Source organism: Penicillium samsonianum (genome assembly GCF_028829775.1).
Source record: "Penicillium samsonianum strain IBT 33392 chromosome Unknown utg000005l_segment0_segment0, whole genome shotgun sequence".
Taxonomy (NCBI): domain Eukaryota; kingdom Fungi; phylum Ascomycota; class Eurotiomycetes; order Eurotiales; family Aspergillaceae; genus Penicillium; species Penicillium samsonianum.
In genome coordinates, this window is record NW_026643263.1 from 2,284,051 (window position 1) to 2,300,643 (window position 16,593).

Genomic DNA, 16,593 nt, shown 5'->3' on the forward strand with positions numbered 1-16,593 from the left:
TTGAGCTCTAACCACCACTCACCAACCTAAATCCAATACTTTCTTCCTTGGATAAACCCATTCAGGTTTATCGGATCTCATCTCAAGATGGTATTCCCATACAAGCACGTCTTGCTCGTCGGAGCTACATCTGGAATCGGTAGAGCGATGGCCGATCGTTTTATACAGGCCGGGATCAAAGTGACTGCAGTAGGACGGCGGAAACAGCGCCTCGACGAATTCATTGCAAAGCACGGCGAGGAAAAAGCCTCCGCAATGACTTATGATGTCAGCGATATTGACGGAGCTCCCCAATTTGCCTCAGAGTCAGTTGGCAAACAATTTGAGATATGAAATCTAGGGAACATATGGGTTGCTAACTCGAAGTTGAAAACAGTGCAACTGCTCAACATCCAGATGTCGACTGTATCTTTCTCAATCCGGGTACTCAACGGAAATACAAGTTGACTGACCCTAAGGATGGGGACTTGGATGATTTCAGAGCAGAGATGGACGTCAATTTCATCAGCTACGTTGCTCTGACTCAGGCATTCATTCCATTCTTAATGTCCAAGTCGACTCCAACAAGTTTTATATTGTTAGTACATGATTTCCGGAATAGAGCTACTGGAGACACATTTTGATTTATTCTGGACAGTACCACATCCCTTCTAGCACTGGTGCCTGCGCCAAGAATCCCCGCCTATTCAGCCGCTAAAGCCGCGTTGAACGCTTTTGCGTACTGCCTGCGAGACCAGCTGAGGGAATCAAATGTTAAAGTGATCGACTTGGCTCCACCTCTTGTGTCAAGTAAGTGGATATCTCAGTTCAGATCCCCCAAAGGTGGAATGGAGAATGATGAGTATCATACTTATCATCATCTTGCGCATAGCCGAACTACACGATTATATGGGCATTGAGAAAGGGCGAGGTATGGGGATGCCGGTTGAGCAGTATGCTGAAGATGCCTATCAAGCTTTGAAAATTGGAAGCGATGAGATTCTCGGTGGGAGCGTTGGACCCACAGAGGTCTTTCAAGACCTGGCTGACAAGCGTCGCAAGATCTTCGATGACTTCGCCCCAATGCTTCGTGACGTGGATTGAAAGATGTGTCTTCAAGCCGTTTCTGCCACTCACTGGCGGCCATTGAGACGTTGAATAGCTGAATCAATTCAATAATTTGAACACCTCGGAAAAGAATCACGAGATTAAATGCACAAAGGTATTGGATGGATTTATATAATAAGATAGTCATGTTGCCGCTCCGACTCCGAGTCGCGAGTCTGCAGAAGTCAGCCAAGATCAAGTAAATATCCCATAGAGAAGGTAACTCACAAACCACACCCATGAAATATTGCTGCTGTCATGTTTCGCCTGTCTACCCCGACCATCCCAAACAGATTTGAGCAAAGAAATCGACATATGATTAGCCACCCCACCATGAGACCGGACATGTTCGAATCGCAGAAGAACATAATGCCGAGCGTAAGGGGACAAAGCATCAGCCCCAGCCATGAACAGTGGCATGACCACCAGCTCGATCAGACGGCATTCTGCGGGTATTTCTGCTAGGGAGTCCAGGATTGCTGTAACCGAATTTTGTATTATTGGCGCTTCAGCCGGTTGGGTCATATCCAGCAAGCGAGATGTATGCAGTATGCATGCGTGACGGAATGCCTCGGCCACTGCAGGCCAGCGAGGATCGTCGTTTGGATAGCTGTCAGTCTTCAAACGCCATGAGTAGAACTTGTACCGGCAAGCATGGAGAAGCCGCTCGTATTCTGGCGTTTCGATCTTGCCCGTCGCATGCGCCTTGGCATGCTCCATGACGTTGCCCATTATCAGGAACATCTCGCGTGGGCAGCCATTGACCCGCTCGAATTTCAAGTCGCTTAAAGTGGCTACGGCTTCTCGAAGCTCGGGGGAGAAGCATAGTCGTCGTGGATCTGCGAGTGAACGGATGATGTCCAGCCTGATAGGACGTCAGGAACTAGGATCCAAAAACTGGAAACGAGATGAGAGAACTTGCCATGCTAGATTCCCCAAGAAGAATATCGTTCTTTCACTCTCTCTGGATAGGGTATGACACAAGCGCAACTGGTTGCAAATAGATAGCGCACCCGTAATGTGAACTCCGTGGGTAGAGATGCCCGATTCGAAAATCTTCATCCAGATTCAGCCATTAGTTCTTGTCAAAATGGAAGATTGTCAACTCACATCCTGGAGTAACAGTATCTGAATAGTAACGAAAATCCCATCGCGTTCATTTTCATCCAGCTCGCCAGATATCCCGTCTCGGAGAGTTTCTCCAAGACAGCGTATAGCTCTGACTCGATATTCAACAGCCAGCGTTTCTCGCAGATATACATCTTCTTTCTTTATTCCCAGGTGGCATGCGGTAAGACCTAGAACTGCATACAGAAGGCCTATTTGTTCGTATGCTAGCGGCAAAACATAAATTTGATATGGGTTGTCCGCGCCAGCTGGAAGAGCGATTTGATGTGGACATATGACCTGGTCATCTAGATATTTTGCAGTCAGTCAAGGTTGATTAAATACCGAGGAGAAAGTAAGCACACAATGTGTCAACAACAGCTCCGTCCCTTTTAGCATTAATAAATCGTCCAACTCCACAGCTCCCCCTTCCGGCTGTGGCCAGGGATGGTCGAGGAGTGCCATTGGTGATTCAATATTCTGATCCTCGCACGAGGCCAAAGCACTTGAATGCTGCTGATCTGAGTCTTCACGGCTGGCATCTGGATGATCGGTTTTACTGCCCGGCTGAGCCAGGACAGCATGGTCACGGCTCACAGCAGGGACGGCCCTGTTCTTCCACTTTCCCCGGGTTGCTAGCCCCGCAAAACGGAACTTATCCGGATATCCTTTGCACTCAAGGCCCTTGGTGATGCATCTTTGACAAACGGGTTTTGTGCGGTCGCATTTACGACACTTTTCACGGCATGTTATACAAGCCGGGCCTGGTGATCGTTAGAGCCGCAACTTCTTGGTGTATGTTTCACAAACCTCCCGGGGGCATATCCTCTCTCACTAGATTACAAGGATGTTGAAGAAATGTATTTTCCGAGAAACTCAACCTACGATGGCAGAGGAGAAATGAGAATGGGGTCAACGGCAAAAAGAAGGCCGGGGATAACCCCACGTGACGGTCTCCATTGTCACTTGGTGATTGTCAATTTCGTTTTCCTTATATGGTTCTAAATGGCATTTAGTGAACTGGTGTCGTGTTTTCGACTCTAATTCTCCTTATGTATGAAGCACAAGGGTGGTTGAATGACGCACAATGCGTGCTGTGGCCTTGTTTATCAGGCCTCCAACAACCAGGATCCCGACGTCGGCCAACCTCGTCACGACGAGTTACATCTTTCATCCTTGCTTCATAGAGACCGTATATCATCGAGCTTTTTTTTGGAATTTTCTGGTTCCACTTCCACTATGAGTATATTTTCTCTACGCGCTGGGATTGACTAGCGTGGCGGCAAGACACTGGGCTCATGGATCTTGGCAGAGCGCGCCACCTATGGCGATGCCCGGGTGCTAGCATATCGCAATGTTAGTGTCGTTTCATCATATGCACCTAGTCACAAGAATGACTATCTTTAGGATTCTCTACTCTCAGCAAGTGAGGCTTGATCATTCTCGGCTCCCGTTTCTGGTGTAGGAAGGAAATTCTGCCATTTGACCCTAAGAGACTCCGGTCCTTGAGAATCAGCCATGCAGATCTGAGATTGCTGTGATTCGGTAGATGGATTGCATTATAAAGCTTCCGGCGCCTTGCCTGAGACGTTGATTCCCCGTTGGACTGACTCTAAATACCCAATGCATCTCCGTCTTGACGGAATCTGAGCGCGACTCTTTCTTTTTTTAATATTATAATACAACTTTAATATACCTCTGTCTAAATATTTATTTGGACCATGCGACTAAATCGACACCTGGGTGAGAACAAACACTTAATTGTCTCATCGAAAAGCAACAAAGACCATGACAACCAACAACCCCCATCCAACTCCTGGATCGAGCATCTTCTATTTGTTCTTCTCATTATCCCTTTGACGCTGAGCATTCTTTTGGTATACAGTGATGCCTCCAGCTGGCATCTTCCAGACAACCTTTATGCTTTTGTGAATACATATCGAACATCAGTCCAGACAGCAGTCCAGATTTTCGGTGCAATCCTGGCAGCCATCGAAGTCTTCGCACTCTGTCGCCTGATCAACTTGACAACTCGCATTCGATTTACACAATCTCCAGTCTCCCTGAACGTGCTTGGGTTCTGGTCAGCACTGTCCACTCCAACGAACAACTTCTGTCTACCTTTCTGGATGATTGTCATCACAGTGCTTTTTGCCAATCTGTCTGCTGTCATATCAGCACTATGGACTGGTGCTTTGACACCCGCAGATGCTATCGGCACCCAACCCTCTTCCCTGCTCATTCCAGATTGGTCCAACATAAGTTTAATCAAAGAATACCCAGCCCAGATCGACAAGACAGGCTTGTCAATTCGTGAGACAAAGGGTTACTTCAGCTACTCAGTAGGCATGGCCTTGCTGGGCTCATTGCTATCTTCCATGAACTCCGCCTCCCCAATCAACGGCGGCGTTCGCAATCACCCCAAAATAGACAACACTCGATACAATTATCACGGCCGGTCTTACGGAGTTGGCGCAAGTGCTGGCCTCTCCGACGATAATATCGTCGCTATACCCCACGCAAGAAACTATACCTTCAACGAAGTTGGCCTGGACGCCTCCGTTGACTGCATATACAATACCAGCTCGAACTTTGTACTCCAAGTCCTTCCACAGACCACTCTCTACGCAGCTCGCGGGCTCCTTCCCGACAGCAACCTTAGCAGTCCCGAATACTCGGTCTACATTGGTCGAGGCGACGAGGCAATAGTTGCATTAGGGGTATCGGCGGTTCCCACCGAATACACTGCGAAGCGTTACGTGGCCATCACCGCAGGGAATTACTACAAGAATTTGAATCAGGTCCAGTGTGCCGTCACATTCAACCCGGCATTATTTAATGTCTCTGTCGACATCCAAGGACGGAACATCACCGTTAGCAAATTAACTCAATCTGAATTATTATCAGTTGGCCCGGTCCTTGATATCGATCCCCATCACAACATAACCCACATCGTCATGCGACAACTCGAACTCATCTCCAACGATCTGACCAGTTACTATCGCTCGACGCTTGGTGATGCCTTTAATGCTAGCATTAGTGATTACCGCACATCCGTCGCTGGTGGGAATCTATCGGAGACGCAGATCGTGATGAAGGGAATGGAGAACGCAGTTACATCCTTGGTCGACGATATGCTGGTTGCATATGCGTCGGCTCAATTGGTGGTTAGTGAATTCAGGAAGTCGACGCCTGTCGTGGTCCAGGTCTCTGCTCTACGCGTCGGATCGCGGGCTTATGTTATTGCCAGTGCGGTGATCACGGGTTTGATTGCGCTTCTGGTTATCGGGGAGGGCCTTCGAATGCGATGGTGGAAGGATCTTCCGTTTTTTGATTATCAGGATAATCGAGCATTGATTGTGGGTGCGTCTAAGGGTGGGAAGGGTGTTGCAGAGTATGTTGAGCAGGTGAAATGTAAGGATCTTGGTAGGGTTCCGGTGCTTTGGAGAAAGGGCCAGGAATCGTGGGATCATGGGGAAATTGTTTTTCAACCCATGCTAGATGACTCGAAAGAGGATATTGAGGATACAGGATCGGATAGGAATTCGGTTGCTTGGATATGAGGCCAAAATGGAGTACAATAGTTGACGATAATAGTGTGCAGTAAATTGCGAGTGCATTAGACATATAAAAGCGTCTTTATGGTCTTCCTAACCTGCAAAGATAAAGTGAGTTGGACTTTGAAAGCAGTCCCCTTCAAGTATATAGTTCATCGCTCATCTTCAGCCCAACACAGAGTCTCACAAGGCTATATGGGCAAGGTGTTACGGGCCGAGTCGATCAACAAAAAAAATGCATTCAACTAAAGTATCAAGAACGGGGAGGAAAAGGGAAGAGAGGAAGACGAAAACAAAGGGCGCGATGGAAAGGGTAGTGCGCGAAGCGCCTGCCTCAGGCGCCTAAATAGAACAAAGCTATTAAGTGTCGTACAGGTATAGTTTAGATTGTGACTTATCATTCATTTCGCGTCATATTCGGACCTCTTTGATCCGTGTTGTAGCAATCTAGCGTGAGCAGGATAATCTGACACCCTAAACCCTAATTTAAATTGACTCAATCGCGGTAACCCACTCGCGATTTCCGGGTTGTAAAAGGGATCTTCGACCGGTAGTTTCAGCTTTTATAACTACTTTTGCGGTCGTGGTTAAACCCATCGCGAAAACTTTCTCGTCGAAGTTATACATCCGTCGGGGTCGATGCCGTATTGCCCAGGTGTTGAATGAACTTCGCCTCATCGGACATTTTATTGACTACTATAAGATATCCATACTATAATGAAACCTACAAGACCAACAAAGCAAACACTGTCAAATCTTTAAATTAAAAATAACTCAGCGAGGCAGGAAATATGTACTGTGCCTCAACTGCAAGAAAAAAAAAAGGGGGAATCACACGTATGCAACGAGAACCCGATATGTAACGCGAAAAACCAGCCAACGATATGAGTCGGGGTATCTTGGAACTGACGGCCGACTGTGCAACAGACCGAACAGCGAACAAAAAGGAAGGAGACCACGAAAGTGGACAGCCAAATTCAAAATTCAAACCAACGCCATTCGATGCCCGAGGGGATCGCATGATAAGTGAATGGACAGGAATCGCAGATCCAATCGCTATGAGAGAAAGACCGTGGATGAAAAAAGAAATTTTAACATCAGAAGAAAAGGAAAAAAAGGAAGGAAAAACAGTCCCGTCATACATATACAAATCGAATCTTCAATCTTCAATCATTTGAGCTGGCCCTTGCGCACAGCACCATAGCCCTTAGTAAAGAGCTCCTGGATCTCAACGGAGCGCCGACGCACATTAGCGTCTTCCGGACAGAGGAGGCCAGACTGGCGACCACGGTCCGTCTCAGCATTGCGACTCGGCACGCTGCTGTTATGACTAACCGTCGCGCTGGCGCTTTCGAGCTCGAGTTCCTTAGTATCCATGACGCGGGGGCGGGCGAGCAGCTCGCGGACGTGGCGTTCGCGAGCGTCCATCTCAGCCTTCTCGGCGTTATCGCGGGCGATCTCGAAGCTTGATCTCTTGGTACCGTGGTCCCAGCCCTGCTGGAGTTCTGAGGCTGCTGCTTCTTCGAAGCGCTTGCGGATGTCGAGGTCTTGTTCGTATTCTTGGAAGAGGTCGACGTCTGTTGGGAAGAAGAGGGCGCGGAGAGTTGAGACTGTGAATTCGAAGAGCAGGACTCCTGAGACGGAGAGGAGGAGGACGGTCCAGAAGAGGAGGTTGTGGCCGGACTGGTGGATGAAGTTGGAGGGAACGAAGTAGATGCCTTTGCCGGAGGCCATTGTGTATTGGCGGTCGAGGATTAGATCCCACATGAACCAGCCGCCGACAGAGATTATGATTACGATTAGCGACATGTAGGTTTTGTTATGGACTTCCAGGGCTTGGAGTTTCACGTTGATGACGATGATGCACGCGGAGAAGGTGAGTAGACCCATAGAGAAGATGTCGTTATCGCTGGGATTGACTTTCGCAAGGCCGAAGAGACTCCACATCGTAAAGAAGATTATCACTGCTTCGCAGGTCGCCATGAATGACCAGCCTAGGTAGAGCCGGATATTGAAGCCGCCGTGGTTTTGACCCTTGGTGTAGAGCTCCGGCACGGCTAGCAGTGTTGATGCTGAGAGGTCTTTGGTGAAGATACCCAGGAAGATGACAGCGAGCGAGGTGAAAAGCGTGTTGAACATACTCAGACTCCACGGCTCGTATAAACTGGTGCCAGTGTAGCCGTTGAAGCGCTGGTACAGCGCTTGAGTCAGATAGAACAACATTTCCTTCCAGAACGTGCCGAGTGTATACTTGCAAGCACGCATGTAGTTCCACCGGCCATGCACCAGAAGCAGCTTGAGAAGGAAGCGGAACTGCGCAATCGAGTAGTCCGAGATACGAGCTGCCTGCAATCCCTCCTTTCCAGTGATTCCGATACCCACATGGGCCTCCTGGATCATGGCGATATCGTTGGCGCCATCTCCGATGGCAAGCGTGATTGCGTCGGTGAGCTGTTTGCGAATTGATCTCACCAAGAAGGCCTTTTGCTTCGGGCTCGCTCGGCAACAGATGACGGAGTCTGCCTTGACGGCCAGTTGGAAGAACTGTTCACGTACGACATCATTCGCTTCGATCAACGACAGCGTCTGGCCATCAACCACAACCACAGAATGTGCCACACGGCCACCGGTAATCTCCCCGATAAGATGCGTGATCGTTTGCTCAACGTCGCCATTCTCGTGATCCAAAATAGTCAGTGTCGAGTACTCCTTGACAAGGCGGCACGAGTGGCCGACATTGATAGCAGTCTCCCGCTTATCACCAGTCAACATCCACATCTTGATATTGGCTCGTCGCAGTTTGTCAATAGCCTCCGGCACGCCCTTTTGCAGCTTATCCTCAATAGCAGTGGCGCCAGTAAGCTCAAGCTGCTGCTCAATCTGCTCGCCAGCATCTTCAATCTTCTGCTGTCGATCAACGAGGCTAGTGCAAGCCTCGTTGTAGGCAGTTTTCCAGTTCGTGTAGGTCGCTTCATCCAAGAACCTGTGGCCATACAACAAAGTCCGCAGGCCATCAGTGGCAAAGTCATTCAGATGCTGGAAGCAGCGCTCGAAAATAGCCGCCTCGTTGACAACCAGTGCCTCCTCCACAAGATCCTCATCGTCTTCGCCATTCGTAGAGCTGCCAGAGTCCGAGATCGCAGCCGAGGGTCTGCCCATCTGCGCCGAAGGCCGAGGGCTGTAGTACTCACTATCAGCCTCTTTGTTCCGCATACCACCATCGGTCTCCCGGTCGCGCAGCCAAACATCGATACTGGCTCGAAGAGCCGAACCCTGTTGGCCAGTGATCGACGAACGCCGACGGTTGAAACTAGGTCGGGTCATACTGCTCCGAACGCCACTGTTCTTCCGGCTGTGGTGCTCACTATTACGTCGGATGGCCTGGTTCACCTCGGCATTCTTGCGTCGGCTTGCACGGCGCTCGATCTCAGTCGCCTTCTCGTGTGCCAAATCGGCTTGCTTCAGGAGACGCATCAGCGTGGTATCGGCACCCTTGCAGAATAGGCAAATTCGCTGGTCAGGCATGCGAACAACGACTGACATGCGCTTTCGCGCGCTTGAGAACTCGATAACGTCCATGACCTCGTAGACTTCGTCGCTGGTGGCTTCGTCTGGTCCGTTTGGTTGTGTGCGGATGGTCAACGTGTTTGATTGGCGATCCACGACGAGATATCCGAGTTCCTGGGCTGCAAGAACAAGAGCTAGCTCATCCGGGGAGGAAGCCTGGAAGGTGGTGTTTCCGTTCGCGTCTTTTTCGGGAATGCAAGTGTGACACAAGGCCATGGACAGAATGAACAATTTCGCCTTTCGGGCAAAGATGGTATATGGCTTGCGCTGGATATATTCGAGCATCTCTTCAGTGCGGTATGTAGTAGCCGAGCGGCCAAACTGACGGAGAGGATCAAGAGGGCCAGAAACATTCGACGGACGGGGCATCTGAGCCTCGGAAACATTGGACTTGCGGCCCATTGCCTTTTTCCCCTTTGTGCTCCGCTTCTTGTGAATCAACTTGGTGTGATCGCCTGCACGAGCAGCCTCCTCCTGGAGGTCGGCGTCGTGCAACCACGCGGTTCCAGCCACACTCATCTTGCGGAAGCGCATGGAGTTATTTGTCAGGGTACCAGTCTTGTCGGAGAAGATGTAGCTGACTTGACCGAGCTCCTCGTTGATGGTGGATGTGCGCGCCTCGAGCGGGGTGTCGGTTTCCGGATCGTACATGTCGATATCATTCAAGAGCAGCATCTGGGCAACTTTGACGATTTCCATACTCACGTAGAGGGAGATGGGAATCATGGTGTTGAACATGATCAGGAACGAAGTGAAGATTGGGCCGTAGGAGACACTAGCATTGTCAAGATACCAAGAATGTTGCTCCACGTCCTGGGACCAGAACTTGTAGGCCACAGTGCAGATAACAGCCAGGATAACGACCAATACCACGATCAACATGACCACGCGGTTGACCTTGTCCTGGAGAGCGGGCCTCTTGATTCGCGGGTTCTTGTTGGCGTTCATGCGGATCTTGCACTCCTCGCCAGTATAGATCACCATACCCAGAGCGCGGTCAGTGTTGCGAAGGATGCTGCCACGGTAAACGATCTCATTGTTGGTCAAGGGCAGTTTCTCTTGGCCATTGACGGTGACGTGACCGTCGAACTTGTATAGATCCAAGTTGGGGTCCTCAAGGACAAAGTGCAAGGAATTGCTGTTGATGTCCTCCACAGTCGAGCACACCTTGGATACAGGCTGGCAAGGCTGCTTATTTTTCAAATTTGTCTCACCGTCGAGAGCCATGGTCTCAATGTAAGCGACGCCGTTGGGTCCGCTGGCGTGGAGGAGAGCGATATCAGCGGGAATCGGTTGGTCGCGCACAAGTTTAATAACATCCCCAACACGAATTTCCTCACACTTGATCCGCTCCCAATCTTGAGCGTTGCTTATCATGGAGGCGCCGTCCTGGATGGTGCCGTGACCTGGGCGGAGCACCCAAGTATCCCGATTGTTCTCTTCCTTGTCCAAGCGATACCGGCGCCAATCATCAAATCCTTCCTTGCCCATTGAGATACCAACGAAGATCAGAAGCGGAACAATGGTTGTATATGTTCCAGTTGTACTCAAGCCAGGGATCATCTGCAGGATGGCGACAATCAAGAAGTAGAAGTTGGCGACTTTGGTGAATTGGGCGAAGAATTGGCGGGGGAAGAAACTCCAGAGACTGTAACGACTCGAACGAATGAAGTTACCGATATAAGGTTTCTGGGTGCGCTCATCAATCATAGAACCTACCATAGACGGATTCAAGTCAATATGGCGCCCATCCTTAGTAGGAGGAATATCTTGGATGCGCAGAATAAACTTCTGGATAGACGTCATAACAGCCTGGAAACGTGCGACAGCCACTGCAGTAGTCGCCTTTTTCTGGAGCCACTTCTCCTGGGCCACAGACACGGAGAACTGTTCTTTGAGACCCTTTTCCGAAGGATCAGAGGAGACATAAGGGGAAGCATCGTCCTTATGGGTTGAGTCGAGTGTCGCAGTCGGCGCAACACTCAGAGCATGCTTCTCATCGGCAGCAGTGAGCGTCTCAGCAGCCGGGGCCTGGGCGAGAGTCACATCAGACGAGGCCTCCTTGACCTCACCCAGCTCAGCCAGGGCGAGATCATCCTTCTCCGTCGAGTTGATGGTCTTATTAAATATGCTGCGACGGAGCGAGTATCCACGATTTCGCGACCGAGACCGACCGGCGGACTCAGGACTCGGCGGGGGAACTGGGGAGAGGGTCGCATTTTGTGTCGCATTGGGAGGTGAGAGCGGAGAGGTGGGTGAGGGAGCGGGTCGAACAGATGGAGGCGCCAGCGCCGTGTCGATGGTCAGGCCGCGGTCCCAATTTGTCTGCTGTTGTTCCTCGGCCGACTCGCGATCGAGATCGGTTGAGAAGCGTACATGCTGGGAGGAGATCCGCCGCCCGGAGTCGGAGAGGGTTCGTGACGACACAAGAGATGGGCGTCGGAGGACATCGTTCTGATCAGGTTGGGTGTCCTCTGTAGGTTCTGTAGGTTTATCGTTGGACATGACGATAGCTGAATTCCTGGCGCAAGTGAGCGGGACAGACCCGACGATCTCGGTATTTTTTTTTTCCCTCCGAGACTGTTGGATCCTTCCTCTGCTAGTTTTCCCCCTTAAATGTAAACTGAAGTATTCGATTGAATGCACTGATCAGACAGTCATTCTTATGCTGTTCTTTTAGCGGGGGAGACGTTTTCCCCTGTCGTAAAAAGAAGGTGTTGCGAGGGTTGAGCAAACGAAAGTACTCCCGGCGGACGCAAGGATAGAAATGAAGGGCGCAAAGATTGTGTCCTGTAGAAGAGAAAAAGAAAGGCCAAGAGGACTAAGAGGGACTAAGAGTAAAAAACCCAGAGAGAGAGACCAGGAGTAGCCCAGACCAAGTTTAGAGGGAAATGGTGTAAACCCAAAACGGCCTAGTGTGCCAACTGGCGATATCTAGAAGAACATACTCCGTACAAGGATATGATAGGCAGCAATATAATAATAAAATTGGAGTTAAGTGGACATTGGAAAATCCCAGACGTCTAAAACGTCCAAGACCATCCCAAGAGCAAAAACCGTTCATGGCAAAGTTCTGGGCAACGCGTAAGACGCAACCATATAATGGCCACGCTTACGCCCAGGCACAGCCCCATCCAGGTTTAAATTAAGAATCGTCGAATCAAAAGGGAACGTTCCTCGCTGCATTGGGGCGACATACGAAGGGCCCGCTGGATCCAGATCTGCTGGCCTTTCTATTGGCTAACCTCACATTCCAGTGGACCCTGCAGCCCTATTGCAGATGAAAAACGGAAAAACTGAGAGTATACAGTGACTTTATTTTTACTGTTTTTTGTTAAGACATGTTACTTATGTAGGTCATGTACGACCATTCTGTGTATCTAAGTGTTTCTACAACGGGTTTCACAACTCTTGAATGCCCTAACTTGTGGGCTGATTCGTTTTAGTGTTGCCTTGGCAGCCCTGATCACGAGAAAGGTACATAGACTTGTCAACCGTGGAAGGCCCAGACATGCAAAGTTTAAAAACGACATACTAATAATATTCAAGTTAAAGTTAGGTTCAAAGCGTTCGTAATTCATGGAAACTACGTGGGGTTAAAGGAACACCCCAACCACAACCATCCCTCAAAGCCCGCATGGCAAAAAACAACGGAAACCATACTATGACGTCACATTCCATCAGTAGCGTGGCGGCTGTCCACCATACTGGTAGCCAGATCCAGGTTGTTGGCCATAGCCACCCCGCGATCCCTGGTAGGGAGGCTGCTGGGGAGGCTGCTGTTGGTATTGACCACCCTGCGGTGGGTAGCCGGACTGGGAACCATACGAAGCCGGCGGGGCACCAGGGGGCGGACCATACGGAGGCTGAGCTTGGCCCTGGGGTGGCGGGGGTTGACCGTATCCTCCTCCTCCGTACTGGCTTACCGGTGCAGGTGGAGGTCCACCACGACGTTCGTTGTCTCGCTCATCCTTGGTGTCGTAGGAGGAATCGATAGCACCGAGCATCAGTTTGGCACACTATATAGACAGTCAGTTGAATAATATGTGATGATCAATGAAATGAATCACTTACCCAGAGCTCGCGAGTGAGATGCACCGGTGGGTTAGCGCGCGACATCTCATCCTGCTCAACCTCGAAGTCTAGAACACCCCGTTAGCTAGATCCACCATGAACCCCACGTGGAACTTACTGGAGGTACAGTCGATCAGGTGGCCAATATGAGGGTCCTCGTCCAGAGAGCCCAAGAAGTCGCGAGCCCGCTGATCAGTTCCCACCTGCGAGAACTGGAAGGATACGGAGCCGGGGCCATAACGAGTCCGCGAGGTCTCCTCCACTGCGTAGCGAATGACATCACCCACGGCACCGTGAGGCTCGCCAGCAGGCTGTCCATCGGTGATGGTGATCACCAGCACGGGTTTCTCGAGACGGTTGGCCCTGGCGGGTTGAACAACCATCGGGTCGATGACCTTGGTCTTCAGGTTGGTACCCAGCGGGGTCAGGCCCGAGAAACGGACTCGGGACACTAGACGGTTGACATCCTCTGCGTTGCGAATGCCATCGCCCACTTCACTGGAGTTCATGAATCGCACAGAAATACCGTCCTGGTCGAAGGTAGATGCAGCAGTAGCTACAATACCGAGAATCTGTCTGAGTTGATCCTTTCGGAGTCCCTTCTCTTCGAATTCGATGGATCCACTGTCATCAACGTAGAGAATCACGTCGAACAGCGAGAGCTTCATGACATCAGTTGCAACCTCCATGGGCACAGCCCATTCATGAATCAGCCTATTGAGCTTTCCCGGTGCTTCAGCGGCAAGCGACTGAACAAGTCGGTCCAGTCGCTCCGGAGGGTAGAAGCTTTGGAGATTCTTCTCCTGAATCGTGGAAATCAAAAGCGATCGGTAAGCTGCGACCTGTTGCTGGGTGGCCGGGGGAGCTGCAGGCTGAGGGGCGCCACCGGGTGCGCCATACTGGCCTGGTGGTGGTCCACTTGGTGGTCCAGGTGAGGGTCCAGGACGGCCCTGGCCACCGGGGTATGGAGCTCCCTGGGTAGGGTAGGGCGGTGCCTGGTTCTATTTTCTGTTAGCATTCTTCTTCGGCCATTAAGCATTCGACGAGAATCCGAGGTGGAATCGGACACAAAACACAGAAATAGGCAGTGATGCAGGGCAAGGGGTATTTTGTACATATGACGGCTGCTGTCCAGGGTATGGTTGTTGTCCGGGATATTGTTGTTGTCCGGGGTATTGCTGTTGTCCAGGGTATCCTTGTGGAGGAGGTTGCTGTTGACCAGGATAGGGCGACTGTGCAGACTGTCGTCCTGGGTAGGGCGAGCTGGGAGAAGCATAGGGCTGTCCCGGTTGCTGACCCGGGTAAGGCGAACTAGCGGAGGCATAAGGCTGGCCTTGTGGTGGGGGTGGAGGCGGGCGGCCATAGCCCTGCGATTGCTGAGGTTGCTGAGATGCGGGGTAAGATGTTGACGGCGGAGGCCTGGAGTGGGGAGATGATGGATTGTTCTGATGTTGAGATGAGCCGCCGTATGGAGGATAGCCTTGGTAAGGTCCCGACATGGTTGTTCCAGAATAGTGATGACCGTGGAGGGGTAAATCGTGGAAGTGGGGGAAAACACGAAAAGTAAGAGTTAAGGAAAAATATGGCTTACCGATCCCTGAGGGGCTGGGGATCCTGAATAAGCCTGATATTGGGGCTGTTGACTCTGCTGAGAATGTTAGCTCTTTTTCTTTTTTTTTTCCCCTATGACGTCGAACTGCGAGTCATAGCAGAAGCAGGCGCAGAGATGGACATATGACTTACCGATCCACCAGCCTGCAAGGCTGCAGGAGGACCCCCAGTGTACCCTGATGGAGGGGCACCTCCGTAGGTACCACTATTGGCCATTTGGCTATTCTGAGCTGCAGCGATTTTCTGAGCAAACTAAAGGTGATGGGTCAGATTGAAGGGTTCTAGGGAGTGGTAGTGGGAAGAGGAATCTGGAAGACTTACACCCATGATAAACTGGAGTGGAAAAGGAGAAAGGGTAAGACACAGGCAGAAGTTGGAGTATCACGAGAGGAGAATTCCAAGGTTCGATGACGTTGGCTGATGTGGATAGCCCCTCTTATGTTGGCCAAGTGAGGCTGAGCTGTATACGTTGGGTACCTCGGGATACCTGGGCCCCCACTTATCTTTACTAGCCAAATAAAGTACCTTGAAGTATCTTAAATGAAGTCACCAGGTTGATATATACGCAGCCCTATGCATATTACACCGGGTTTTAGGCCCCAGCCATTTTCCCAGCACAGCTTTATGAGGGCGCTTAGGCTCCTCACTGAGTATTTCGCACCTCTTAAGGCTGGGCAGGGTGATTACTCAGTGAACACTGGACTTGGAAAAAACCACCATGTGTTTTTGCTTCCTAGCTAAAATCGGACATGTAAACAGGCATACAAGGTGAGATTTCACCAATACAATGTGGCTCCCTCAGGTTTTAAGTTGCAAATGCGCGATGATCATGTCCAGATACACCCCAGCACGAGGTGTGATTGCCTCAACACCCTCCAACTTGGCAGCATCATCCCACAGTCGAAGTGAAACCATGTCGTCTCGAAGTGGATCTTCCTCGAAGTTTTTGAGCTCCGCATCTCGAAAGGGGCCGCCTTGAAATGCCAGCGATTTCTGCGAGGCAGATGATAGAGATTTGTAGTATCTTTGGTCAATAGCAGTAAGGTACCTAAAAGGTGAGTCTGGGCTCGCAAAAGACAGACAAGATTACCTACCGCTTCGCAGCGACATGACTATTCACCAAGCGACACACTGCCTCGCTGAACCCCAGAGAATGAAGATATGATGCCCCGATGGCTTCATGGCCGACCCGGCCGACATTTTCCGTACTTTCGCGAAGATTCATGCGTGCCTCCTTGGTGGATTCCAATGGAATGATCTGACCAATGTCATGCAATAAAGCCGCAATTACCAACTCATCACGGGCATCTAGAAAAATATTAGTAACTGTGAGAGATCTTAAGAACGATACGTACCCGCTTTATGGGCCTGATGAGCCGCCTGCAGACAGTGTTCTAACTGGCTAATCGACTCCCCGATGTAGTCACCTTGACCATACTTTTCTAGAGCGCCGATCAAGGCCTCTGCCTTTTCTTTAGGTGACTGCTGATTATTCATAGTCCAATTTAATCGAATAGGAGAAGCGTTGGAGAGAAACAAGATCCGCGTGGACAAAGGAGAAAAGAGGCGAGGTGGAACGAAGTATTTATAT

The 16,593-nt window shown here is 50.4% G+C and overlaps 6 protein-coding genes across 6 annotated transcripts; 2 read left to right on the top strand and 4 right to left on the bottom strand.

Annotated features, from left to right (window-relative positions):
* Positions 1-87: 87 nt before the first annotated feature.
* On the top strand, positions 88-1,083 carry N7471_009763 (Glucose/ribitol dehydrogenase; the record flags this gene model as incomplete). The annotated part of the gene is made up of 4 exons (XM_057282482.1): positions 88-305; positions 377-577; positions 638-789; positions 872-1,083. 4 exons carry the CDS (start codon positions 88-90, stop codon positions 1,081-1,083), a joined length of 783 nt encoding a protein of 260 aa, XP_057133365.1.
* A 131-nt stretch (positions 1,084-1,214) lies between these two features.
* N7471_009764 (Zn(II)2Cys6 transcription factor) lies at positions 1,215-3,016 on the bottom strand (the record flags this gene model as incomplete). Its single annotated transcript, XM_057282483.1, has 6 exons — positions 1,215-1,262; positions 1,315-1,951; positions 2,009-2,142; positions 2,197-2,501; positions 2,559-2,957; positions 3,004-3,016. The coding sequence occupies 6 exons, from the start codon at positions 3,014-3,016 to the stop codon at positions 1,215-1,217; spliced, it is 1,536 nt and encodes a 511-aa protein (XP_057133366.1).
* Positions 3,017-3,914: 898 nt separating this feature from the next.
* N7471_009765 (uncharacterized protein) lies at positions 3,915-5,756 on the top strand (the record flags this gene model as incomplete). The annotated part of the gene is made up of 1 exon (XM_057282484.1): positions 3,915-5,756. The coding sequence occupies one exon, from the start codon at positions 3,915-3,917 to the stop codon at positions 5,754-5,756; it is 1,842 nt and encodes a 613-aa protein (XP_057133367.1).
* A 1,164-nt stretch (positions 5,757-6,920) lies between these two features.
* N7471_009766 (aminophospholipid-translocating P4-type ATPase DNF3) lies at positions 6,921-11,822 on the bottom strand (the record flags this gene model as incomplete). The annotated part of the gene is made up of 1 exon (XM_057282485.1): positions 6,921-11,822. The coding sequence occupies one exon, from the start codon at positions 11,820-11,822 to the stop codon at positions 6,921-6,923; it is 4,902 nt and encodes a 1,633-aa protein (XP_057133368.1).
* A 1,175-nt stretch (positions 11,823-12,997) lies between these two features.
* On the bottom strand, positions 12,998-15,329 carry rfeF (uncharacterized protein; the record flags this gene model as incomplete). The annotated part of the gene is made up of 7 exons (XM_057282486.1): positions 12,998-13,336; positions 13,392-13,459; positions 13,510-14,392; positions 14,507-14,836; positions 14,983-15,036; positions 15,135-15,254; positions 15,324-15,329. The coding sequence occupies 7 exons, from the start codon at positions 15,327-15,329 to the stop codon at positions 12,998-13,000; spliced, it is 1,800 nt and encodes a 599-aa protein (XP_057133369.1).
* Positions 15,330-15,800: 471 nt separating this feature from the next.
* Positions 15,801-16,499, bottom strand: N7471_009768 (HD domain-containing protein; the record flags this gene model as incomplete). Its single annotated transcript, XM_057282487.1, has 3 exons — positions 15,801-16,050; positions 16,097-16,310; positions 16,358-16,499. The coding sequence occupies 3 exons, from the start codon at positions 16,497-16,499 to the stop codon at positions 15,801-15,803; spliced, it is 606 nt and encodes a 201-aa protein (XP_057133370.1).
* Between the last annotated feature and the right edge of the window lie 94 nt (positions 16,500-16,593).